The sequence below is a fragment of the Macrobrachium nipponense genome, chromosome 11, assembly GCF_015104395.2.
Source record: "Macrobrachium nipponense isolate FS-2020 chromosome 11, ASM1510439v2, whole genome shotgun sequence".
Classification (NCBI taxonomy): domain Eukaryota; kingdom Metazoa; phylum Arthropoda; class Malacostraca; order Decapoda; family Palaemonidae; genus Macrobrachium; species Macrobrachium nipponense.
The window spans coordinates 47,094,761-47,121,545 of NC_061087.1; the positions used below are offsets into that span (position 1 = coordinate 47,094,761).

The following is a 26,785-nucleotide window of genomic DNA, read 5'->3' on the forward strand; positions in this document are numbered from 1 at the left end:
ACATATAATATATATATATATATATATATATATATCTATATATATTATTATATATTATTATATATATATATATATATATAGATATATATATATATATATATATATATATATATATATATATATTATATAATATATATATATATATATATATATATATATATATATATATATATATATATATATATATATATATATCACGCACAATTACTGATTGTAGCAGCTTTGATTCTAACTGAAAGCTTCAAGTGCTTGCAAAGAAAAGTTATGCGCGCGCTCGTGCAAGATTTTGCACAGTTGTATTGAAGAAAAGTCATAGAACCAAGGCCCGGTATAAATAGAAGATGGAAAACGTTAGTCTTGATTAGTATTAGAAAAGAGCCGCACAATACCTACGTATATTCTCACTATACCATTTGAAGGCTTGAAATTCATAAGAAAGGTCAGTGACAGTGACTCCTAATTGCCTGTGGTATGATTAAGACGGCACAAAAGAATCAAATGAGAGGACGTATTACCGGAGCTATAATCCAAAGTGAAGAGTGCTTCTGCTTAATCAGAAACTCCTTTTTTGTCTGAAACGTAGAATAGAATATATCAAAGCCAGGAAGTTGCCAAAGAACGAATATCTCCGCCGATGCCAATCCCATTGACGTTTCATCCACTCGAGGAGCCAGCTATTATATGTAGTTGTCAGGTTCCGTCCTGTTTGGTTGGTGTCGTTGCAGTGCGGACCACATTTTTCAAAGTTGAAGCAAAGCAAGAAACCAAGGCGACAAAGCGCCCAGCCTTCTTAGACCCTCCAAAGGATTGTTCAACTGAAGGGGTTACTCAGTGAATTATTGTCTTCCCAAGTTTGATCACAATGCGCTCATTTAATCTAGAGATACTTTGTCTCTCTATCCCAACCTTGTTAGCGGAGGTAACAATGGAGCTGTTATTGTAAAGAAGGCACGGACGATATATATTACATAAAGTCTCAAATATTGAAACCTCTCTCTCTCTCTCTCTCTCTCTCTCTCTCTCTCTCTCTCTCTCTCTCTCTCTCTCTCTCTCTCTCTCGTAGTGGTGGACAGGGAAAGAACAAGAAGCGTCAGTAATTATAAATGAGTGTATGTGTGTGTGGAAGGGTTTTACATGTAGATCAAAGAGTGGCAGAACCAAATAATACAATAGTGTTGTAGGAATGGGGAAGCGAAAAAAAAAAGAAATACAAAACTGCGGGATTTGTTTCCAAATAACTGGAATTGCAGTTGATAATTGGACGCTGCGAGCGTCATTGGTATCTGAGGTCTGAGGTTTTTATAGAAAAGACAAGAGATCGGGGAACACGTGATCGAGAAGAACATTAAGCACGGACAAAAAAAAAGAGAGAGAGAGAGATTATGAGGGTAAGTGTCAGTTGCTGAAAAGTGTGGGAAAACTCTGTGATGATTTTTGACCCAGAAGATGGAATTGATTGAGGAATAATGTGGTGTAGGTTTAGGCTGTAAGATCTACATGACAGTTTAAATTGAAGATTTATAATGGAAGTTTAACATGTCTAAGAATATTGAGACAGGATAGCGACTAGTTGGGTTCAAGTGTTCAGACAAAGTTGTATTGTGTGTCTGCATGTATATATTTTTTATGCGTTTGGATGAGTGACAGAGGAAACCATTGAAATGACATGTAAATGCATGTAAAAGGTATAATGATTACAATGTCTATTGGCCCCTGCCAACAGGCAGGTGATGCATTTTCAACTTGTGGCAGTGAAAAGACGCTGTTGAAAGAGGCTGGAAGTGTATGTAAATGAAGATGAAAACTGTCATGAAGAGTAAGATGATGAGAGTCAGTGGAAATAAGACGAGGGGAAGAGGTGCGTGAAAGAAGGAAAGATGAAAATGGTCGTTTGAGATAAATAGAGACCTGTTGGAATAGTGATTCTGAATCATAAATGAGAACATTCAACCAACAGTTGGACTGTGGTGTTCTTACTTCTAAAATAACCCCACATTAAATAAACGGGGTCATTTCTTCTGATTGGTCGCACTGTAGTTTGACCCAATGCCCAAATTCGATGGATAGCCCTCATGACCCAATCCTAGGATGCAGCAGAGTGCAGAACGCTTTATACAACGAAACATTTAATGTAATTATCCAGATTGCCATGAAAAATTGACATCCGGTTTGGAAAACAAATTCTTGAAATAACTTTTGGCCAGAATCTTCAACATTGTCAGTTTATCTTATTTTCTAAAGAGTTGTCATTTATTCTATGTTAGATCTGCCCTCTTCACAATAAACAAACTCTTAAGGCGTCCTTGTAAGAATGAAGTGTTAATTCAGTGACCTAATTAAACTATTGATTAATGAAGATAACTTACAAGTATGTGAGGTGAATATGCGTCTTATTTCTGCAAGCCTCGTGAGCTTCTTATTATATTCATTATTATAGTAAAGTGACTTTCTACCTAAGGCAGAATTGTTTCAAGGCAGCCTATGCGCTTCCATCTGACTCGCATTGCACGTTCGAAGGGCTCTTGACAAATAGGGTTTCCTCGGTGGGTTGAACCTGTATTTGGCATTTTCATTTTGGTGGCTCCTGGAGGCTGACCGAAGATGGTTGGTTCTCTATCACTGCATGGTGAAATCTAGCGTTTCATTCAGAATGAATGCATGCACATCGATGGATAGTTCATTTTGAGTGGGGTATTACATGATTAAATGAACTGTTTTGGGGATGGGGGGGGGGGGGGTTAGTGTTGATGTGGGGCAAGGACGGGAAAAGTATGAAGGAACCAGCATTTAGTGTTGTTCATTTTATGTTCATTAAAAACTTATCGTTTCTTTTTTTATATTAAAATCGTTTTCTAAAGTCAATCGGCTCGTTGTTTTCATTATTTCTTGAGGTTAGAATGGCTCAAAGATTTTAGGTTTAAAATTTGGAAGCTGTCTAGTGACAAACCTTCCTAGAAACGAAAAGGAGGATTCAGAAAGGAAGATCTAAACTCAGGTCGCTTAGAAGTACTGTTCAGTTCCAAGAACTGCGTGTGAAGTTTCGTCATCTCTCTTCTGCTCCTTCACTGCAATCCTTTTGGAACCGAGTGAAAAAAAAAGAAGAAAATGGCATTTTCTGATAGCCATTGGATGTCATCGACACTATTGGTTTTCTCTCTTATAATGTTCTTAGAATTATTCATAATTCAAAGATAAGGAATGCTGTAACATCATTTTTATTACTTTCTTTTCAATTCATTTTCTCATTGTATAATCTAAATGTGTATTTTTTATATGTAATTGTGGTCTTTTACTCAGAGAACAGTTGTGCACTTCGGTTTGATAGGCAGTCGCAGAATGTGGTAGTCGTGTTTAATGAGTTTATATTGAAGTCTACGAAGAGTTTGTCCCTTTTTCATTTTGTAAGCTCACTTACCAGTGATCGGTAATGGTGCACTTGATATAATGTCCGTTGATAAGAGGTTGCTTTCTATGTCAACATGAGCTACTATAACCTGATTGAGTCTAAATGAATCATGTAGAGAGAAGCATTCTAACTGATTCAGCTCACTCACAGAGACCTCGGTTATTCACGATATATACATATATATCCCCCCTCCCATAAAATGCGAGGTGACATTTCTTGTCTGATTGGCTGTTTCCCAAAAGAAATGTTTGCATCAAATGATTAGGAAAATGTGTCCTTTGTTAACAGTTGGACTTCTTTGGAGCGAGATTTTCTATTACAGTCAACGCTTCTTAAAAATTGTTTTTTTTAAATGGTGCATATTTCAAGGGAAGGTAAGCATGTTGGCAGTACCTGGAGCCAGGTGTAATAATAATAATAATAATAGTATAGGGTTGCTGAAGCAAATCTTAGAACGCCACTTCTAGATTTCACAGCAGCAGTGAGTGGCTTTTGGTGGACCGGGATTTGTTAACTTTCGTTTTGATCCGGAAGAGTTGGGTGCTTGGTTGTTGTTGTTTAGCTTCCAACCGTCACAAACAGATTATGAAGTGATGTCTTCACCAAAGGAGTTTTCTTGATAGCAGCAGGTAAGACGAACACAGCTGTTTTTAATCCTGAGAGCAGTCATCCACTATTTTAAAACCACTGTCTCAAACTGCCTTGTTCTTTTTTGTGCGAGGTTGTGTAGAAGTCCCTGACACGAAAATGTGACTTTCCTGAGATGCACCTCTGAGGTTTCTCTTCCTCTCCCACAGCAGCAAACCCCTCAGGTTGAAGTGAGGACAATGAAAAAAAAATTAAAGTCAGGAGGGAGATACATAGCACGAGATCTGTTTATAGCTTGGCGTTTTTAATTACTTTATTGCGCTCCATACAAGGTATTTATATCAGTTACTTACTTACACAAACGACTGTGTGTCTTCATAAAGGGTATTCTGTTTTTCTGATACTCTCTAATTCCTAGGCCATATAGCCATACTTGTTTCTCACGCCTCACAAATATATAATATAATGTGTGTGTGTGTAATTGCAATAACCACAATACTTCTCAAGTTAAGAAGTTAAGAGGGCTTTGTGGTTATTAGAAAACACACACACACACACACACACACATATATATATATATAATATATATATATATATATATATATATATATATATATATATATATATATATATATGTAAGTATTTGTGAGGCGTGAGAAACTAGTACGGCTAAATGGACCAGGGATTAAAAAGTATTAGAATAAAAGAAAGTAGGTTCATGGGGGACTACTAAGCATTGAAAAGAGGGAAAATAGGTCGAAAAGAAGTGGATGTAGTGTGTGGGTTTCATGTGTTTGAAATGAATGACTGCATTGAAGGGAGTCGTGGGAGCATGCTGTGAAAGGACTTCGTGGTTACTGAAGACTATTCGGCAGTCGCATATAGTGAGAGAGTTATGATAAGAGGTTTGTAGGAGTATGTTGGTACTGAGTACATGGAGGAGTTAGTTGACCGGGTTTCTGTTGCAAGAGGAGCTTTGATCTTCCGAGTGTGTTTTTCTTCCTTCTGTCAAACCCACATCTCTCTATATTTATTGTTGTGTCTTGAGCTTCTTGTCTCCCTCGAACGAGACCTTCTATTTCCGCACATTTTCCTCAACCAATGAATGAAATTCACTTCTAGTCACCTTTTCGTCTCCTCCAGTCAGTGTGTGTGGAATAAAGAAGGACTACAATAGATGCCTTACTCGGTGTATTACATTTGCCATTTTTCAGTCGTTACCAGTATCATCAGAGGCCAGAGGCCCCTACACTTACTTATAGAGGTTCTTCGTCAACAGGAGCTGATGAAGACGTTTTATGCTAAGCAATGCGAGGGTATAAAAGTCTTGCAAGTGCTGAGGCTTCAGAAAATACATTCTGTTTTTCTAGAAACCTTTTGCAAAAGACTTGCAAAAACCCAAGGTATCCACACGAATTGGAAAGTGGAAAGAAAAGTAATCGTGATAAAAAAATCAAATCCTTTTCGTTTAAAAGTTAGGCACACTCGTGTGTGTGTGTGTGTGTGTGTGTGCAGACCTGCCAAAAGAGGTAAAGAGTATGGGATTAAGTTCAGTGTCATCTGACCTACATGTGAAGCCATGTAGTTGTAATTCTCTTGTTATCATTTTAATGTTGCCCGAAAGACTTGGGAAGTGTCCTTCGGTGGCAGAAAAAGAAAAAAAAAAGAACGATCTGGTATCTTTTCCATCCTTCATTTGATTTGTGGAAATCGGCGAATCAGTTCAGTGACTTTTCTTTTGTTGCCTTGAAAGCTTTCGAATTTCTTCCTTCTCTGTTTTCCTGACTAACAACTTTTCTTGCTTGAAGAGAGTCAAGTCTGTCATCACTTCCTCCGTGACTGAGTCCGCCTTTCTGCCTCTCCTCCTCTGCTTTTGCCTGGCTTGGGCCAGAAGAGTTCCTCAGGCTGCCCATCCCATTGGCGATTGCTCTCAAGAAATAAAACCCTGATAAAGTAATTTGAAAGATTGTCAGATTTATATTTTCTCATTGACCGTTTTGAATCATTCATAGGCGTAAGTAGGAGTCTATTAAAGGGGTGGGCGCACCTGGGGGACACAGCTGAATATGGGAGGCCACTAGGCTTGCACAAATTATATATATATATATATATATATATATATATATATATATATATATATATATATATATATATAAAATAAAATTTTTTTATGATACACATGAGTGTGTCTGTGCGTGTGCGTGTTTTTGAAGTTTTAATTTTCTATCTTATGTTAATTTCCAAATTTTACAATATCCATGGATTTTTTGGCCATAAAACAGTTAATATAGTAAAACTCCACTTCGTATAAAAAAAAAAACAGCCAACCAAACTACTTGATGTATAAAAGTTTAATAATAATAATAATAATAATAATAATAATAATATGAAAATTAAGCTAAGGCTTTTACAACAAGCTTTATGAACTCAAAAGGAGAGTGCCACCTAGGGGGGCACGAATTTCATATGGGGGGTTGGGGCACGAGCCCCCAGCGGTTACGCCTATGGTTTTGATATTCCACGCATTCCAGTAGCTTGAGTTCTTACGAAACTGGAAGGTCATGATAACGGTTTTTTAAATGGCAAAATGAGATTATGGGCGATTTCGTTCGAGGCGCTGAACACAATTCTGTAATGTCTTTCCAACTGTAGTATGACGTCCTAAGAGGCGGCGACTTTGCGCCCAGGCCTTCGTTTCGGGTCTTGTCTTTCGTTAGGACCTGTTCATCTTTGATGACAAGCCCAAAAATGACTTCGGCGTGACTGTTGTCATGATTTTTTCAGGACTCGCCAACTATTATACGACAGCTCCGACTTACAGAGAAACAGGCAGTTGGTCATGAACCCTCTGTTAGGCAGTGAATAGAACAAAAGCCAAGTTTAGGTTATCAAGTTGAACTGCTTAATTGCTGCTACCTCACTGAGTTTCAGACTGAGTTTTCTTCCAAGCTTTACGCTACAGTGAATCTATATGTCTCTAAATGCTTAATATTTCTGTTAATGTTTGTGTGTGTGGATAATTGAAGGATATCTCAAGAAGGAGATGAGAGAATTAGACAAACTTTGCCAGATAAATATTCATTTGCTGACTCTCTAGATGAAAACATGGCAGTTGAGGTACTTCCTAGTGCGAAAAATTAGCAACCATCAGCTGTTTTCTCCTAAACGTTAATCATTTTCGGAAGGTCACATAATGAATTTTTCTGGCAAATTTCATCAAATGTTTTTGACTCATACTCTCAAGGCATGCCGCTAACATACGCAGACTAACGAGGCTCTTTGCTGTGCAAATTTCATGACCAAAGAAAAGGAAGGTGACTGGCTGATAACCTTGCACATGGTTGTGTAGCTTTTGCTGAAGAGTGGGAAAGTGAGAGATTATTTGCTCTAGAGAACACCTCACACTCATTTATTGACATTTGTATCAAAATGATTCTTTTGTAGATGAAGATAGTGACTTGCTTTTTTTAACGGGGATAGAATTTGCTACCTTCATAAATAAAAAGTTTCACTTGGGCTGTTCGATGGTAGATCATTATTATTTGCAACAATAATTATTTAGTTGCAAATGGTGTCCTCAATTCCTGTTGGTTCCGTGTGAAAAGCAGCCTTTCTTAACAGCTCAGACGCGATTTAACGGTTAAGATGAAAGATTTGTCGCTCCATATACAGTATTTACGGAACAGTTATAAGGCTTTCACGCCTGGTAACAGAAAAGGGATGCCCTCGATATTTCAAACTCTAAACAGAAAGGCACTGACCAGCCGATTTCTTTCCTCCTGATTATTTTACTTCTTCTTCTTCTTCTTCTTCTTCTTATCATCATCCACGTTTTGCACTCATTAGTGAGGAACAAGCAGAAAGGCTTTCTCGAAAGTGAACCCTGGTGGATGAGAAGAGAAAAACGCTGGCCGCACTCTCGAGTCGGCTTTGTTAATGTAGAGGGCTAAGTCAGATTTGCCATCCTGTTTTTAGTTTTCTGTAAAAGAAAACTATTGAGATGTCGTTGTCTGTCCGTCCACACTTTTTCTGTCCGACCCACATATTAAAATCTACTGAAGCTAGAGGGCTGCAAGTTGGTTTGTTGGTCAACCACCCTCCAATCATCAAAGATGCCAAATTGCAGCCCTCTAGTCTCATTAGTTATCCCATTTATTTAAGGTTAAAGTTAGCCACAATCGTGCGTCTGGCAACGCAGTAACACAGGCCACCAAGGCCGGCTGAAAGTTGCGTTAAAGAAATTTAGGCGCATATTTTACTTGTTATATAGTTAGCAATCAATTTTTTTAGAAGTCTTCGGCAATGCTTACAGTCTTTGTTGTTGTTTCTTGTTGTTGTTGCTCTGGTCTTTAGATGAAGCTGTGGCCATATGCTACAGCAGGGGCTCTTGTGCGCATACGGTCAACCGGTTTTTTTTTTTTTTTTTTTTTTTTTTTTTTAGTGCCCGGGGCCGGACAGGGGAATATTTCGTGTGAGGTGAGGGAAATTACTAATTAATTATATATATGTGTGTATGTATCTGTATATATGTATGATACATATATATATATATATATTATATATATATATATTATATATATATATATATATATATATATATATATATATAAATTATTTTTACAAGTACCCCTTTAACCGTGACATCATTTACATATTGTGCTCATTTACTATCATTGAAGCAGACCTATTATGATATATTAAGTTGGTTGATTTTATGGTCATTTGTCATGGTTCGTGATTCTGTGAATTGTTACCTGTAAAAATCAGCGAAGAGGGGGACTGTGGGAAGGGTCATATTTATGTTGTGGAAGGAGGCCATTGAAAAGCTGAGGTACCGACCGACTGCCATTAACGTATTTTAAGGATCTTCTAAGGCTTCTGCTTCTCCCATTCATGACATCGTTAAAGCCACTGCCATTAAGCACCGCAATTTTGGGGGTAAAAATGCTGCTGCTGATATTCATAGGAACCTTCTTAGTCCCGTATCTGTCCCGAAAGTTGAGATGGAGCATTTTGTATCAGCAGAAATTAAAAGCGAAGAAAAGAATTGTTTGATATCATTCAGACCTCAAGTGTTATTCGATCTTCATGTTTGTTGGTTCGGGAGTAACAAAGGGGACGAAACAAATGAAGTACTACTGTAGGAAAGACAAGCCCCTCCTGGGACTGCTCCCGAGTATTCAGCATAAAAAGATTAGTGTTCTCTTTAGGAAGGTTTCGCTCAGCGACTTCTTTTCTGTCGTGTGCTGATGGAAAGCGAGAAAACAAATACCATATGTTCATCCCACTATCATACATATTTGCAGATATGTAAACTATGTTCACAACTGTCTGGTGATTGCTTGAGGTGCAGATCTTTGACAGCTGAGACATTCGTTTGCAAGAAGAAAGTGAGAGAGAAAAAGAAGGAAAGTAATCAAAGTAGAGGAGAGAAGGTTAAAAACTTTAGAGAGGTTAGCGCGTTCTTTTGGGACGTCAATGCAAAGACAAAAATGAATAAATATATGGGAATTCGAATGAAAGGTGCAAATGAGGAGATGCTGTTTGAGGTGGATGAAGTCTTGGGTCTTACAGATTTGTTGAGCGAAGGGGATGGAAGAGAGACAAGAGCGGAAGAGTTAGAGCAAAACTGAGAGTGCTTGTGGAAGGGATGAAGAACTGAAGGACCAGAGGATGAGATGGGATTAAATGAAAGATGCCGCGATGCGACAGTGATGGAGTGATTCATTGGCTGACCAGGGAATCCGAGACAGGCATGTCCTCGTGAGGGAAAGGTTGATAGGTAATGAGTGAGAGGAATGATTTTTCTGCTGTATAGAGATAAAGGTGGTAGAGGCGACCGTAAGAAGTATGGGGCCGTAAATGACTTAGTATATCAGGGAGAGCATACATTTGTGTCTAGAGTGTGGAAGCAATGCAGAAAGGAGGATTGATGAAGAACATTGTCGGCTTGAACAAGAGTATTTGGATCTACTATTTGTTATGAAAGTTATGTGGAAAGTTTCAAAGTGAAGGAAAAATTGTTTATGCGATCTGCTTGTAAGTAGAGAAGCTAAAGATATAATCAGTAGAGATAAAGTGGAGAGGGCTAAGAATGTATGATATAGAAAATATGTTGTTGAGACTGAATAAAACTTATATATGATGGCACGGAAGCATGTGTTAAAATACGCAGATGGGAGAGTGATTGGTTTGGGTTTGATACAATTGTGTTTCCATGAAGTAGGTAAGAAGTCGGAGAAAGAGCATTAGATGTTGGAACAAATTGTGGAATAAGATAAGTCGTGAATGGACCATAAAATGAGAGAGAGAGAGAGAGAGAGAGAGAGAGAGAGAGAGAGAGAGAGAGAGAGAGAGAGAGAGAAGCCAACAAAGACTGGGGAGATACCTGGTGGCTTGTTTCGAAAGGTAAATCAAAGTCAGTTCAAACCTTTACGAGGTGACACCAAATAAACCGCTTGCATAATAACAATTAATAATAGTCGCTAGAAGTCGTTTACATTCTGATTTAAGAAACTGCGGAATGCATAATATGAAAAGTACACCTACACATGCACGAAAATATATGGAAGAAGATGTAAACAAAACTTGCTCTTTTATCGCATTACAGATCTATTGACGAAGTGAAAACATAATAGATATAATAAATATGTCAACGGACAAGCACCTTACACACATACACACACATACACATACATACACATACACATACACACACTAACACCGAAGCAACCTTCGTGCATTTCCTTCCTCTTTCCCAGTCTGTAGGCTTCTTGATCTGAGAGAGAGAGAGAGAGAGAGAGAGAGAGAGGGTAGTTTTCTGTGTGTGCTATTACCATTCGTTGAGAAAACTGTTTGTGTAAATATTTTATATCTCAAGAAGGGGGAAGGGGGTAGTGCTACTGAATGTCCGCAACTTTTGTTGCCATGAAGTATCGCTGGGCTGCTGACTGTTACAAGAGCAGCTCAAGCTGTGACCTTGTCTTGTAGCGTTCATTTTGTATGCGCGTCCAAGACTTTGTTATCCATTATGACTGCAGTCATTGTTTTTGCCCTACGATTCATAAGTACGATCAGAAGTATAACTGTGAACTATGTAATGTTGGAAGATGGGGAGTCATCAACATTTGAAGCCCTGTATTACCTGAATAATGAGGTGGCCTCGGGGTGATGTGTGCCACCATCCTCTGGCTTTTATGTTCTCATTGAAAAGATGGTATACTATTTATGCCTTGGATACTGTGGTTGGAAAGTTCTTACTATTTTAGCATTTCTCTGGCATTACCTTTCAAATCTCACGTGATGTTGGGTATTTGAAATGTGTGATATGATTCAAGCGTTAGCGTTAATTTGCTTTGTACTTTCAAGTTCAAAAACCAGTCTTTTAGTTTTCTGTAAAAGAAAACTATTGAGATGGCTTTGTCTGTCCGTCCGAATTTTTTCTGCCAGCACTTTTTCTGTCCGCCCTCAGATCTTAAAAACTGCTGAGACTACAGGGCTGCAAATGACAATGTTGATCGTCCACCCTCCATGGGCCGCGGCTCACAACTTTATACGCTATACAGAAAACTCAATTGCGCCAAAGAAACTTCGGTGCATCTGTTATTTGTTTGTTTGTTCTTGTAATCCATTTTGTCACGGGACCCGTGAAATTGAGAATTGAAAGATCCTCATTCTCTGTTTCATAGAACTTAGATTTCGATTTATTATTCATCGTGTTGTTTCGACCTTTGTAGTAGTCGCGCCTTTGCACTTATTTACTGGACTTTGAAGTGCAACGCCCCCGCGTGTTTGTGAGGGAGTCTTCGCGCCCGCCTGCATTTCAATTCTAGGAAGGCGCCGGGAACTGCTCACGTCAACTCAGTTACTATACCTTTTTCTTTTCTTTTCATTCCGCCCGTCTTTTTCATATTTATAAGTAAATAGATTGATAGACTAGCATCTTACATTTAATCTGGCAAAAATAAACAAGTGAGTTCTAGTTATTTTTCATAATGCTAGATAATTTAAATGGCAATTATTATTATTATTATTATTATTATTATTATTATTATTATTATTATTATTATTATTATTATGCAAAACTGTATGACAGGAATGAAGATGTTCCATAGTTGCCACGCTCAACATGTTTAGAGTAGCACTGCAGTTTGCCTTTACTGATATCTTCCTTCAGACAGACTTTCATGCTCTGACGATGCTTATAGAAACATTTTATATTTTATTCCTGTTGAATTTATTTCTATTATTTCTTGATAGCTGAACACATGTTCCAGTACCTATCTTTTAGTACGTTAGCTTCAAATCGTATTAGGGATAAACTCCTAAGATTCTGTATTAAGTTCCAAAACGAATGGGTATCCATATTAATTTTCTCTCGTACAAATGATCAACTTTTGTGCCGTCTCTATTCGAAGGAGTCTAGTTTGTTTGGGGGTTTGCTGCCTTTTTCTTATACACTTTCACGTTTAAAACGTCACGATGAAATGTTTTATTTCTGCATGGTATTATAGTAATGCAAACGTATATTCTGCATTTAAACTGTACCTGACTAGCTGCTGCTTGTAATGATCCATTCCTCGCATCTGTTTTGTGCACCTTGTCGCTGACTTTTTTTAACAATTGTTACTCTCATGTTATAACGATGTGAAATCTTTATATTTGTGGAATAGTTTTCGAAATTTTGCTGCTCTGTGACCGGGCAATCCAGTCAGTGAAAAGCCTCAAGGCAAACGGTTGCTTTGTCCATGTTGATGGTCTTTATTGTTTAGTCCATAAAAGGAGTTTGTAAAAACCGCTATGTATTGTGTTTGATTTATATTCTTGTTGACACGCTGCGATGCGATGAGATCTACTTCCTTTTCATTGAGTACTTGCTTCTCCTTTAACAGATTAGCGGCTCTACAAAAGAATGGGGAGGATGGATGGAAAAGCAGAGTCAAGAAGGACGGCAGTGACGCCAACTCTGAGGTCAAACTCAGGCCGAAGGTAGGAAAAAGAGGAGCCACAAATAGTGCAGATTATAATTCACTCATTTCCTTTCTTGAGAGAGTTGTGGTAACATTGAAATGATGGAATTAAGGTTTATATAAGAAAAACTCAAATATGGCAAACCAGTTTTATTAGAAATTTGGCAAGATGGAGTGACAAATTGGATGACCAAATACGTATCGTAGTCATTTGTTAAACAAGATGGAAATCTTGCTGGAAAGACAACCCCTTACAGAAATAACGTTCATTACATACTTAAGAAATGACTTGACATGAGGAGAACAAAGTACTGCACTGCTTAGCGGATGTCCCAAAGTCTCAAGATATATGATAGTTAAGAATTTTATCAAAGGCGCAGTTAAGGAAAGTATAATTATGTATTGAAAATAACTTGCTTACACGAAAGATTAATTGCTGTTGCAGGTGAAATAATGAAAATGTATGTACTGGAACGAGCCACAAGAAATATATCGTAATAGTAACAAATTATTGATATACATATATATTATTTAACAATTTTTAAGATCATATCTTCCCTATATTTTAGATAGTCGCAGACTTGCAAAAGTTGTTTCTGTTACTTTTATATCGTAGACTCTTGTATAATAGAATCTGTTTTTTTTTTCAAATAGCAACCTTTGTATTATATAATGGTAGATCAAGTACAACAAGCATTATGTCTTTACTATTCACAGTCTTCAGTTGGCCAACGAGAAAGACCTGTCAGTCTTATGGAAAGAATGTCTGCCCTTGAAACATCATCCCAGCAGTGGAGAGGTCGAGTTACTCAGTCAGATGCTGCCAAGTTTACAGTGGCCCATAAAATTGCTTCTCAGTCTGCATCTAATGTGCCATCACTTCTCAGTGGTGGAAGTCCACAAGTCACAGTTTCACCAGATCTGTTAAGTACGCCAACAGGTAGTCCTTTAGCAGAACGCAAGAAGAGATCACCTTGCCAGAAGATCTTCAAAAGTAAAACTGGAGGAAATATTCCATCTATCTTGAATAAATCCAGCCCAGTTGCATCGAGGAAGGATTTCAGAAGAAGTTTCTCCTCTCCAAATGATAATGAGAAAAATGGTAGGTTCCTTACGAATGGTTAGTTTATTGCACAGATTTTTTCTTGGGGTCTAATGTGTTAACTTTTTGTTTGTTGTTCAGCTCAACACTCAGAATTATCAAGATATACCTGAGGATAGCGTACATTGAGAAGCCGTGCCATTTCAATCTGGAATGTCTTTTGTATTTTTTATATGGTGCCAACCCCTACTTCGGTTAATCTAAATAGCTAACAGAATTATAAGGAATTTATTTGATAATATGGTATATGCATACAATTTTGAAAAATTTTGAATGTTGAATATTGTGAGCATTTGGTCCAAGTGAACAGGAAAGTATGATGTATGCCTGTTTGGTCTGGAACAGTTATAGTAGTTATCTGCATAATTGTGCACCAATTAGCATTAGTTCTTTCAGTACTGCAGGTCTGGCAGTATCAATCTTAACATAAAAGATCATGTGAGAAGAAAAAGTAGATCTACATGTACGTATATCTATAAAATAATGAGGGCTTTGTAAGATGGTTGTATAATACAAGAAGATTGTGCAAGTGCTTCTAATTTGACATTACTTGTTTAAAGTTGCTGTTAGGTTGTGCTTTGATTACGAATTTGATGTGCATGGTCCACCAATTCATGCAACCATAGTTACTGACCCATATGAATTTTAGCTATTGCTGTGCTGAAATTGTGAATTGAATTTGTGGATGTTGGGGTTGCTGGTTTGCCCTTTTTCATGTTGCACTTGTCTGCAATTATTACGACTGACTTGTTGCTCTATTGAATGCCATTCAGGCATCACTAGTCTCTGATTAAGTTCCATCGTACACATTTCAGATATAACTTTTTCTCAGATGCTCTTTCATCTTGTATACTCCTCAACTGTCTTGAGTTTGACTTGACCTGTCTCCAAGGAAGAGGCTTCACTCATCCACCTCCCCTATAAAAGTGTTATTTGTTTATGAATCCATCTATTTTCAATTTCATGTTTGTTTATTATTTTTGTGATCAATCATAGTAACAAAGGGGCTTTTATGATTGATAAACAAGACAGACACCATGACAACCGCATTATTTCAGCTTCTCGTCCTCTTTACAAGTTTTGATAGGAAATCAGAGCCTTTTCCAGATTTATGCACGTCACAGCAATTGCTGTTGGTGTCAGTGGACTAGAAATTGCTTAGATTGCTTTGTGTTCCTTTTCTGGAAAGGTTTCAAAGACCCTGGTCTCCTCCTTGACTCTTTAAGCTTTATTACTCTAAATGGGGTCTTTAGAGGAATTTAAATGGTTATGACAGTATATTTCAAGAAAGGAGGCTTCTCAGAAGATTGTCTGTCCCTCGGCTTTTACATCTTTTAGACAATCAGCAAAATCATGCTTTCTCCAGTAAAATCAGTTACACCAAAGACGGGAAAACAGTAAGGTTTGACTCCTGCATCTCTGCAGGAAAGACACAAGCTGCTAAGTAGCAACAACCAAACTGCTGAACCTTTTGCATGTCAGTCTCTCACAAAACAAACTTGAAACAAAAAGTAAACTCTCCTTTGCCCAGTAGAGGTATTTATCCTAATCTTTCAATAGCCAAAGACTAGAGAGGATCTGTTCTGTCCAAAATTTCTTTCCATTGGATGTTCCATGAAGCAAGGGCCAAGAAATGCTTTTTTCATTGGCTCAGACAGGTTATATTAGAGCTCATGGTTATGCAATATAACAAAGTAGCCTAAGTTGTCAGCTTCCTTATATTTTGAGAGTAATCTTAATGTCAACTGGGTTTTGGTATTAGTTACATTTGAGGTTTTTATCATTGGGATGAGACACAGTACTAATATTCATTAAGCCAAGTATTAGAACACTTGCCATTTTATTTTACCCTCCAAGTTCTGTAATTTTTAAATCCTTATCCACCATTTAAGTATGATGGGTATTGTATTACAGAAATCTTTTTGTGACCTGACAGACTTTTAACTTCTTAAAATTCTTAAGCTGTATGTGCTTTTATTGTGAACACTGATTAAGGAGTTATACTTCGCTGCTGCAGTAGTTGACTATTCTTAAATCAACTTTCATCATGATTTTTCTTCAATATTTGCACAAATATCTTCACCTGGAGTTATTTACCCTCGTTAGTATCTTGAAAAGTGACAAAATTATAGGGAGCTGTGGTTTCCAGAGGTCATTTTACAGACTCATATCTCAGACATAGAGATAATCTGGGCATGTGATGAATACATAATGGTGAGGGTCATCATTGTTGTCATAATTGATTATGCGTTAGATTTTCCCTTTAGGGGATTAGATATAAATTGAGTTTTTCCATATTTCTCTGTCCTGTTCCCTTTCTTCCTGACTCCTTTCAGTTGTAGGTCTTCATCTATCCCCCTTCTCCTTGATTTCGTGGGTTCTTTGTTGTGCTACTTCCATATATAGTTCTTTCCTGACCAACTGTTTCTCCTACACCCCCGTTCATCCCATGTGTCCAAGCCATTTCAGTCTTTTAGATCTTGGTATTTTTTCCAGCCTCTTAATACCACTTCTTTCTACTAATTCTTCTTTTTTCCAGCCTATTAATACCACTTCTTTCTACTAATTCTTCATTTGCATAATGTTCCTCAGAAAAGTCATACTGATATATATATGGTAGTAGCAGGACAAAGACCACTAGGAAAATCCAGAACATAAGGGGAAAAAAGTCATAAATGAAAATGAAAACCAGATATGGATTCAGGCAGAAATATGTACACAAGATAGAAGATAGTGGCACATAAATTTCATATCTTTCTATACTGGATAGATTTTTTATATTGTTAATAATGAGGATATATTTCTTTTCATGTAAAACAGAAAATGTGTATGCTGTATGCTGAAGAAAAATTAATCTTACTTATGGGACCAGATGTTTACTGCATTTTTTTTATCATTTAAATGTTTATTGCAATACATGCTGATAACAGAGATACACATCAGACCCCAAATTTTGGATATCAGGACAGCAAACTTGATTGATGGTATTTTGTATTACAGTCTTCAAAGAATATTTACAAAATACCAAATGACTTCCAATATGAATGCCAACACCTAACCTTACTGCTTCTGACTAATGCATCCTAACCTAGCCTCATGTAGGATGCTGTATTCTAGCCAAGCTGGGCACGCCATTGTGCAGTCCCCTCAAATTCAGTGTTTTATTGTTTGTAAAATGATACCTACTGTTCCTTTATTTTTCCATTTTGTAGACATGATATAATTGTGAAATATGATAAGGCACTCCCCAGTTATTGGCAGGGTGCCAATGAGCGAAAACTTCCATTAACCGTAACTTTGCAATTTATGACACTAAGCAAGCACCATAAAACTGGATCGCCATCAATCAAATCTGCCAATAACCAGGGACTGCCTATGGTAGTATTACAGTGAAACAAAATTTTTTTGGTTACAATCATAGGATTGTTGTTAACCCAGTTTGTTCAGATAATTATTGTGGGTGTAATTATGGTCTGAAGGATTTCAGCCATACCTGGTTTAATTCTTTAACAAAAAAATTCTGCTATAAAATGTAAAACCTATTTATTCTGCTTAGTGTAATTTTGTAATATATTTTTTATCAGACGTTGTCATCGAGGGAACAAGTGTTTCAGTACCCCAAGCAGATGATGAAACCTTTGATGCATTCTTCTCCAGGACCACAATAGAATCTGTTCAAGATGAAACACTCACCCTTGGAGATGAAGATTTGGATCACATCTCTGAAACAGCGTCACAACTGTAAGACTAATGATCTTGGTATTGCTTAATTAGATAAACATTTTCATGGTTCAAGTGCATGCTATATAGCACAGTGAATTCCCTTTAGCTGCCAAGTGAATTCACTATAATCAGCTTGATAGAAATGTACCATACCAAACTTTTTTAACATTATTTTTCTTACCGTTTTCGTATGATTTTTTATCCTTATGTGATACGTATACTGTACTTATGTAACTTTGTCAAGGACCAAAAAGATTTTGAAAATATGCAATAATATACATAGTAAAAAGTGGAGATTAGATCCACTTCTTTTAGTTCACAGAAACAGAAACAATATTCAGTTAATCGGTTCTCAAAATCTAATTTTAGTAAGCTGAACGCAAAGATAATTTGTCCCAGATTGAGTTGTTCTTTTTTATTAGATGGATTTCTGTAATTTGGAAATTAGTATGTTCAATGATAAGTTCCTAGAAGTGAAAAGAGTAACATTATATGGCTTTACTTTATATTCTTTATCTTATAAATAATAGGGCGATGGAAACATTTTTATTATAAGTGTGATGTCCATGCTAGAATTTCTATGACAGATGTGCTCCGCACTGAACAGAAAACTCCTTTTTCCATTACACTGTTCCATATACTCAGAGGTTTTACTCCTTAAGGAAAGCTAAAGCAGGTTTTAATGTATAAAAAACCTATTTTCGGTAGTTGCTGTTGAGTCCTAAAGGATTGCCCTATCCATGATCTATCCAGAGCTCCATGGTGACCAGACTAATGTCAAAGAATTCTCTTAACTGATCTTATGGCCAAGCATTGTGTTGTAATGATAAACATTATATCACATTACCCTCAGCAAATGCTAATACCCAGTGTATGTATAATTTTTATCCTGACAGTATACAGGTGATATAATGTTTCTGTCTTGTATGGTTACTGTGCTGCTTTTATGTGTTACTTTTACACATCCAAATTTTTCCTAGATTTCCCCTAAGTAAGTAAGACCATAGCCCCATCTGTGAACCATTCTGATTATGTGAGTTTCCTAAATCTAATTTTCTGTGCTTAACATCTTCCTATGTTTTGGATTGCATATTCTTAAAGTTCTCAGGATTAAACCTACTAGTACCTTGTGGTTCATCTTTCTCTGTGGTATAAAAATAATGTAATTAAGCATCTGTGAGAGCTCTTTTCCTGTACTATATGTTTTTATTTCAAATGCCTCAGTATTTTGGTTTTCCCAAATGTCCATATGTATATGTTTTTAGTTATGAACTTTATTGATAGTTCCATTCCATTGATTTTTTCAATCAATGTATATATGTATAACATAAAGTTTTTATATTCTGTGTTGAAAAGAGCAAAATTGTCTTCCACATATCTCTTCCATAATACTACTATGTTTATGGGATCCAGGACAATTCACAATAAGACATTCTGCCATAGGACAATTGGCAGTAGGACTATTCTCCGTAAGACAATTTGCCGTACAGATATTTCGTCACAGTGATATTTTGCTATAATGAGAATTTAGAAGCAGAAAGGTCGTTTAACAATTACTCTTGAAAATTCAAAAACAAAAACTTTATTTTGGGAGGTTACCTCAACTGTTTACATTATTTACATTATTTTTCTCTAAAAGTTGAAACTTAAACCTGTACGATGCCTTATGCTATCAAAAGCAGCAGAGGTTATGCTAAGCTCGTAGACGACTAACTTTATTTATTGGAAGTGCATTGATACAAACTGTAAAGCAAGAGTTTATACAATACTGAATAGTGAAGTGATTTTTATTCGTAAAATTGTAAATGAGCATACATACCCATTGAGTCCTAACCAACAAAAAAATGCAAGAAGCAATAAGTTTATCAGAAACATTAGATAATAGATCAAGAATCGGTTATGTAATTTACAAAGAATTTACCTGTCTACAGAACAGGATAGTAGATTTTTACTTTATGATAGTAGGGTGAATGACGAAAAGTCTTGATTTTTGGTACAACTGCTGAGTTACACGATCTAGAAGTACATATAAATTGGGGATGTAATGGAACATTTAAGGTTTGTCCTAAAATCTATTGTCAGTTTTATATTACGTATACATGTCCATAGGACATTTATGCATCCCATGAATTTACAGTCTCCTTCCGAATAAGGCTCTTGACACTTACAATAGGTTTTTTCAAAAGGTTCAAGATTTTCTAGAGTCCGTAAGACAATTTTCCATCAGCAAATGTAACAGGCTGTTTTTTTAATTTTTATTTTATTTTGTTTTCATTTTACAGAAAGGGGACAGATACATATAGGGCTTAAGGTGCAATATCAAACTGATTGGGATATTAACACAAAAGTAAAGTACCTTATGGCAATTGCATTCATCCTGCCTCCAAATACCATTGTTGCATTAATAGAGTTTGTGGATGATGATAACTTATCACAAGAACTTGTGGCATATTTTGAAACGCATTAGATTAGTGAGGAGAGGTGCAGGTGAGCTCTTAGACGTAGAGTCCTACTTTTTCTATCAGTCTTTGGAGTATGCATGAAAAAACCCTAAATCAGCCAGCTAACACCAACAATGGAGTAGGTTTCCATATTGTGCTGCAAGCATCTGTCACAAATACTCATCCAGACATATGGAAATTTCTATATCTAAAAAAAAGGTAATCAATGCAACAAAAAGAGGAACTTCAACCACGAAAAATTAAAAAGATGTTTATAAGTGTATACTAAGCAATGTCATGCATTATGATTAAAATAAAAAACATTGTTTGCATGTAATTACAACCAACGTACATGATTTTTAGCTTTTAGTATTTTTAGCTTAACTTTTTAGTGTATGACCCTAATAATATTTTTTAAATTCTTACGTATTTTCATATGTATTACAGCAAAATGTCATTGCTGTAAAATATCCGTATGGCGAATTGTCTTATGGCATATAGTCCTATGGCTAATTGCCCCACAGCAAAATTGTTTACAGTAACTTGTCCGGTCACCTGTTAATGGTGTGTAGTAACTACTTCATAAAATTCCGTATAGTTTCTGTATAATTTTTCGAGAATGAGAGATAAGGAAGGACCCATAGTTACTCTGATAGTCTATCTGTAAGTTTAGCCATCATAATTAAAATGAGTCAGTGACACTCAACTAGACTATCTTCTTTTTTCATCAGTTTAAACTTGAATACCTAATCCAACGGGATGTGTGTGATTGTGAAGTTATGTTGAAACTTACAGTATGAAAGGCTCTCTAGGTTCTTTAAGGCATTGAAAAAATCCATTGAATGTTTAAAATGGCCGAGTGACGCAAAAACCTTATAAATACCCAGTTTTGCTAATATTGTACTGTAAGTTTTTTCTTTCGGGGCAGCAGATTTTATTGATGCTATTGTTTGGTGAAAAGAGGTGTTGTCTTTACGAATTTTAGTGGAACTATATATATAAAGTTTTTGCCATTTTAAGGGATTAAGTTGTTTTATAGAATTTACCATTTCAAGCTAAAATTGTGTACTCATGTGTTTATTTTTTTATTCATTTATTATTTTTTTGTAAGCGAATATAGGAATTTCATCTGCTTACAGCAAAAAAAAAAAAGAATGGACATGAATACATGGCAACAACATTTTAACTTGAAACTAAGTAAAGCAGTATATAATGTAGACCAATTGCAAAAAATCCTTAACATACTATATGGATTTCAGATTTGTAAAGAGAACATCCCACTTTGTACAATAGCGTCAGTAAGTTGTCCGCCCCCCTCCCCCCAAAAAAGTCCCCCTTTTGTTAACAAAATTATTGGGTAAATTACAGTATTGTATACTATGGTTTACCCATTGCGACCCAAAATAAGTCCTTTTCCGCACAAGATCATTAGTCTTACATTCTGAAGTGAATGCATAAGAGAGAAACCTAATGTATTAAGTGCTAGATCAGAAGAAACCTTAACCAAGAAAGAAGAAAATCCAACACAAGCACACGCATACATATGTGTGTGTGTGTGTGTGTGCTTGTGTTGGATTTTCTTTTTTCTTGGTTAAGGTTTCTTCTAAATGCTTTAGTAACTTACTGATCTAGTAATTTATACATTAGATTTCTCTCGTATGCATTCACTTCAAAATGTAAACTGCATATCACAGCTTTTTTCATAAACAACTGGATCCTGTCACCTGCAGAAATTAATCCGTCTGGGGATATTATGGAATGAAATTGTTCCTTTTAGTTTACTCTGGAAAAGCATTCATATACAGCCCAAACTCTAGTCATTTTTATAGTCACTCAGGAAATCTTAGCTAATATTTAAATCTATATAATGACAGATAGATCTATAATGATAGATACATAAAAAAAAAAAAAACATGAGTATTTCTTGATGATCTCTACATGCACTTGTTTGTAAACATCTGGTCTGTATACTTATTCCTGTGCAAGAGCATGTCACAACTTAAGTTGTGCGGAAAAGGACTTACATATTTTGGGTTGCAATGGGTAGACCATAGTATACAGTAGTACTGTAATTTACCCAATAATTTTGTTAACAGAATGGGGATTTTTTTGGGGGGACGGACAATTTATTGGTTCTACTATCGTGCGAAGTGGGATGTTCTCTTTACAAATCTGAAAACCACATATGTATGTTAAGGATTTTTTGCAATGGTCTACATTATACGTATATATACTGCTTTACTTGGTTTCAAGTTAAAATGTTGTTGCCATGTATTCACATCCATTTTTTTTTTTTTTTTTGCTGTAAGCAGATGAAATTCCTATCTTTGCTTACAAAATAATAATAAATGAATGAAAAAATAAATGCACGACTACAAAATTTTTGCTTGAAATTATAAATTCTATAAAACAACTTTATATATACGGTTCCACTAATTACTAAAATTCGTAATGACACACCCCATTTCACCAAATAGTAGCATCAATAAAATCTGGTGCCCCCAAAGAAAAAACTATAGTCTATCGGCTCCTTCAAGGCGATTTGGGTTTGGTCTCCTCCGTTGCTGGCGCTGCCACATACAATATTCCAACTCAACGTTTTATGGTATATGAAGGCAGCATAAGTTATACAACACAAACATAATTGGTTGTTGATTAATTTTGGCAATTATTAAAAGCCCTCGTAATTTTCTAGTATTTTATAACAATAAAACAACAAGTTTATTCTTAAACATGGCAAAAAAAATTTCCAGCGTTGCCAGTTCTTCTCTCAGGTGTTAAGCTGACCTCAGGGCATAAAGATGTCAAACAGCCCGCGCCTCCACAAGGGAAGCTCGTCAAAACACTCACTGTCACTGACTCATTAAGGAGTCTGTCGCCTTACAAACAACATGGAAAATGTTATGAATACTTACTGGAAAGTAACGGAGGACCATATTATGATTATATAAATTAAATAACTGCCGATAATCTTATTTGTGTAACCTACTATGTACATTTGCTGCGTTCTCTTATCTGTCTACTCTACATACACAATCCTTTTTAAATGTCAATAGCTCTCTCTCTCTCTCTCTCTCTCTCTCATATATTCTTTTCAGTTCCCAACATTAATTTACTTATATATATAACGAATTGTTTCTTAAAAGTTTTGTATTTATACGTGCCGTAATATTATCTTATATATAGTCTTGTCATTCTTGTTTATTATTATCACTATATGACATTCATGACTCAATAATAATTTATTTGTTTTGACAAACCCTTATGAAGATATAAGAATAGAAAAAATGTTATGAGTACTTCTTAATGAAAGGAAAAGAGGGAGTATATTATATAAAGATGATAAATTGAATAGCTGCCGATAATTTCACTTGTATATTTATGCCTCTCTTCTCTCTCTCCTCTCTCTCTCTCTCTCTCTCTCTCTCTCTCTCTCTCTCTCTCTCTCTCTCTCTCTCTCTCTCTCTCTCTCTCTCTCTCCTCTTATTATATTATATATATATATATATATATATATATATATAATATATATATATATATATATATATATATATATATATATAATATATTTAGTGGCTTATGATAATCACAAGAAAGGTCCTAAAAGAGATTTAATTAAACATATATGAAAAACAGAGACCTGGAAGAATGGAAATATTTTCGAAGGAGAGGCAACAGGGAACCCCCAGAAGTATATTGCTCCCATGAGACATTAACAAACGCCAAGGAGGGTAAACCTCCTAGACAGCCTCACGGATTAAAAAGGGGTAAATGGGAAGGGTAGGCCTTTAAAAATTCGAGAGAAGTACATTTGGCAACGTAGGGACCCCTCCCAAATCGCCAAGAAGGAGCCGATAGGGTATAACAGTACAATCTTAGTAAAACTGGGTATTTATGAGGTTTTTGCGTCACTCGGCCATTTGTAACAATTATGGTAATTTTTTACTATCGTGAAATGCAAGGAAAAAGCTGTTATTACGGATTGGTTGTTCATAGGAAATCAGCTGTTTCTGACTGTATGCATTTTCAAAACAAGTATATCATTACTAATGATACTTTTGACATTCTCTTTTACTTTTTTAAACTTAACTAGAAGATGGGATACATTAAGAGATGGAGCAAAAGGGGTTAGCCTAATAAAAATGGAATAGATAGAGGAGGAAAAGAGGTTAGCCTATTGTTATTAGGTCTCGTAAATTTAACTCGTATGATACGTGAGATACTTGATAAAATCATTTTTTAAGGGTGAAAATTTGGGGGTCACATAATATGCGAGATCGGGCGAGTATATACGGTGTATATATATAATATATTATATATATATATATATATATATATATATATATATATATATATATATATATATATATAATGATATATATATATATATATACGTATATATATATATATATATATATATATATATATATATATATATATAATATATATATATATATATATATATATATATATATATATTACATATATATACATATATATATATACAGTAGTACCTCGAGATACGAAATTAATCCGTTCCGAGGCGGCCTTCGTATAATGAGTTTTTCGTATCTTGGAACACATTTTACATGTAAAAATGGCTAATCCGTTCCAAGCCCTCCAAAAAACACCCCATTAAATTTCATAATAAAGCTAAATTGACCTATAAACAATGAAATACTACAACAATTTGGACCATTCAATACCTAAATTAAGAATAAAAATCCAAACCTGCTTAAATAAACGTGTATTTAATTTAGTGTACAAAGAAAATATTATTACTGTAACGTAAAATGTCGAAGCTTACCTTTTGAGTGAGGCTATCTCCGAAAGTGGCGGCAGAGGAGGAGGAGGAGGACAAACGGCAGATAACGTACGTATGTACGTACACTTAACTTTATGAAAACATAAAAAATTTAAGGAAAACTATAAAAATAAAATTTAAAAATCCCGATTTACGAAAAACATTAACAAAACTGTAACACTTAACTTACAAAAATCTAAAAATTACGTACATTTTTTTTTTTTTTTTTTTTTTTCTTTTTTATTTTTAACTTTTTTTTTTACTTTTATGTAGGCTTTTTTTTTTTTTTTTTTTTTTTTTTTTTTTTTTTTTTTTTTTTTTTTTTTCAGAATTTCAACTTCATCACCACTTTCAACGTTCTGTTTTTCATCACTTGGTTCTTCCTTTTTGCTTTCAACTTTCTGTTTTTTATCACCTGGTTCTTCCTTTTTGCTTACTCCTGCTAATGCTGAAGGCCTCTTTAAAAAATAACTATCCAAGGAAGATTGCTTCTGCCTGCTTTTGACAATGTTCCTGAAACGACTCAGGCAAACGTCATCGAACTGCGCAAGCATACGACCTGTGTGAGCCTTTTCGGGGTGTCTTTTTTCTATGAACGATTGCCCTTTATGAAAAGCAGCTAAGACCTCCTTAATTTCTGCTGTTGTCATAGGCTCCTCCTCTTCATCGCCGCTGCTGGAGAACTCCTCTTGAACGACATTATGTTGCATGGCCTCCAACTCCTTCAGGTCATCCGTCGTAAGCTCCTCTTGGTGCTCCTCGAGAAGGTCGTTGATGTCGTCCTCGTCAATGACCAGCCCCATGGACTTGCCGAGTGCAACGATCTCGTCAAGATCTGGTTGCGAAACAGTTTCGGGATCGTCAACTGTTTCGGACTCAGCAGCACCAGCTTCGCCCACGTCGAATCCCTCGAAGTCTCGGTCGGATACGGCATCAGGCCAGAGTTTCCTCCACAAGGAATTCAAGGTTCGCCTCGAAACCTCCTGCCAAGCTTGGTCGATGAGTCGGATGCATATGACGATGTCAAAATGCTCCTTCCAAAATTCACGCAAGGTGAGGTTTGTGGTATCGGTGATGTCGAAACATCTTTTGAAAAGATGTTTCGTGTACAGCTTCTTAAAGTTCGCTATCACTTGCTGGTCCATGGGCTGGAGGAGAGGGGTGGTGTTGGGCGGAAGAAAAAGAATCTTAACGAAGGAATACTCCGCTAGGATATCTTCCTCGAGGGCCAGGAGTGGGGAGGGTCATTGTCCAACACCAGCAGACATTTCAGGGGGAGGCGCTTCTCTTGCAAAAAACTCTTCACAGTCGGGCCGAAACACAGATTTACCCACTCAGTGAACAAAAGCCTCGTTACCCAGGCTTTTGCATTAGCCCTCCACGTCACTGGAAGCTTCTCCTTCAACACTTTGTGGGCCTTGAAGGCTCGAGGAGTCTTGGAGTGATACACCAGTAGGGGCTTCACCTTGCAATCCCCACTGGCGTTCGAACAAAGTGCGAGCGTAAGCCTGTCTTTCATAGGCTTATGCCCGGGTAGCTTCTTCTCTTCCTCCGTGATGTATGTCCGACGAGGCATTTTTTTCCAAAAAAGGCCAGTCTCATCACAGTTGAAAACCTGCTGAGAACTGTAGCCTTCCTTGGTCATCATCTCGTCGAAAGTCTTCTTAAATGCTTCGGCTGCTTTCGTGTCCGAGCTGGCAGCCTCCCCATGACGCACCACCGAATGGATGCCAGTCCGTTTACGGAATTTCT

General features: G+C 36.3%; 1 protein-coding gene across 16 annotated transcripts in view; it reads left to right on the forward strand.

Annotated features, from left to right (window-relative positions):
- Positions 1–26,785, forward strand: part of LOC135205702 (uncharacterized) — a 1,031,110-nt gene that overhangs the window by 927,449 nt on the left and 76,876 nt on the right. For all 16 annotated transcript variants that reach the window (XM_064236823.1, XM_064236798.1, XM_064236782.1 and 13 more), the window contains 3 exons: positions 12,886–12,982; positions 13,681–14,065; positions 17,650–17,806. In XM_064236823.1, the coding sequence (XP_064092893.1) occupies positions 12,886–12,982; positions 13,681–14,065; positions 17,650–17,806 (639 nt within the window). The remainder of the gene's footprint in view (positions 1–12,885; positions 12,983–13,680; positions 14,066–17,649; positions 17,807–26,785) is intronic.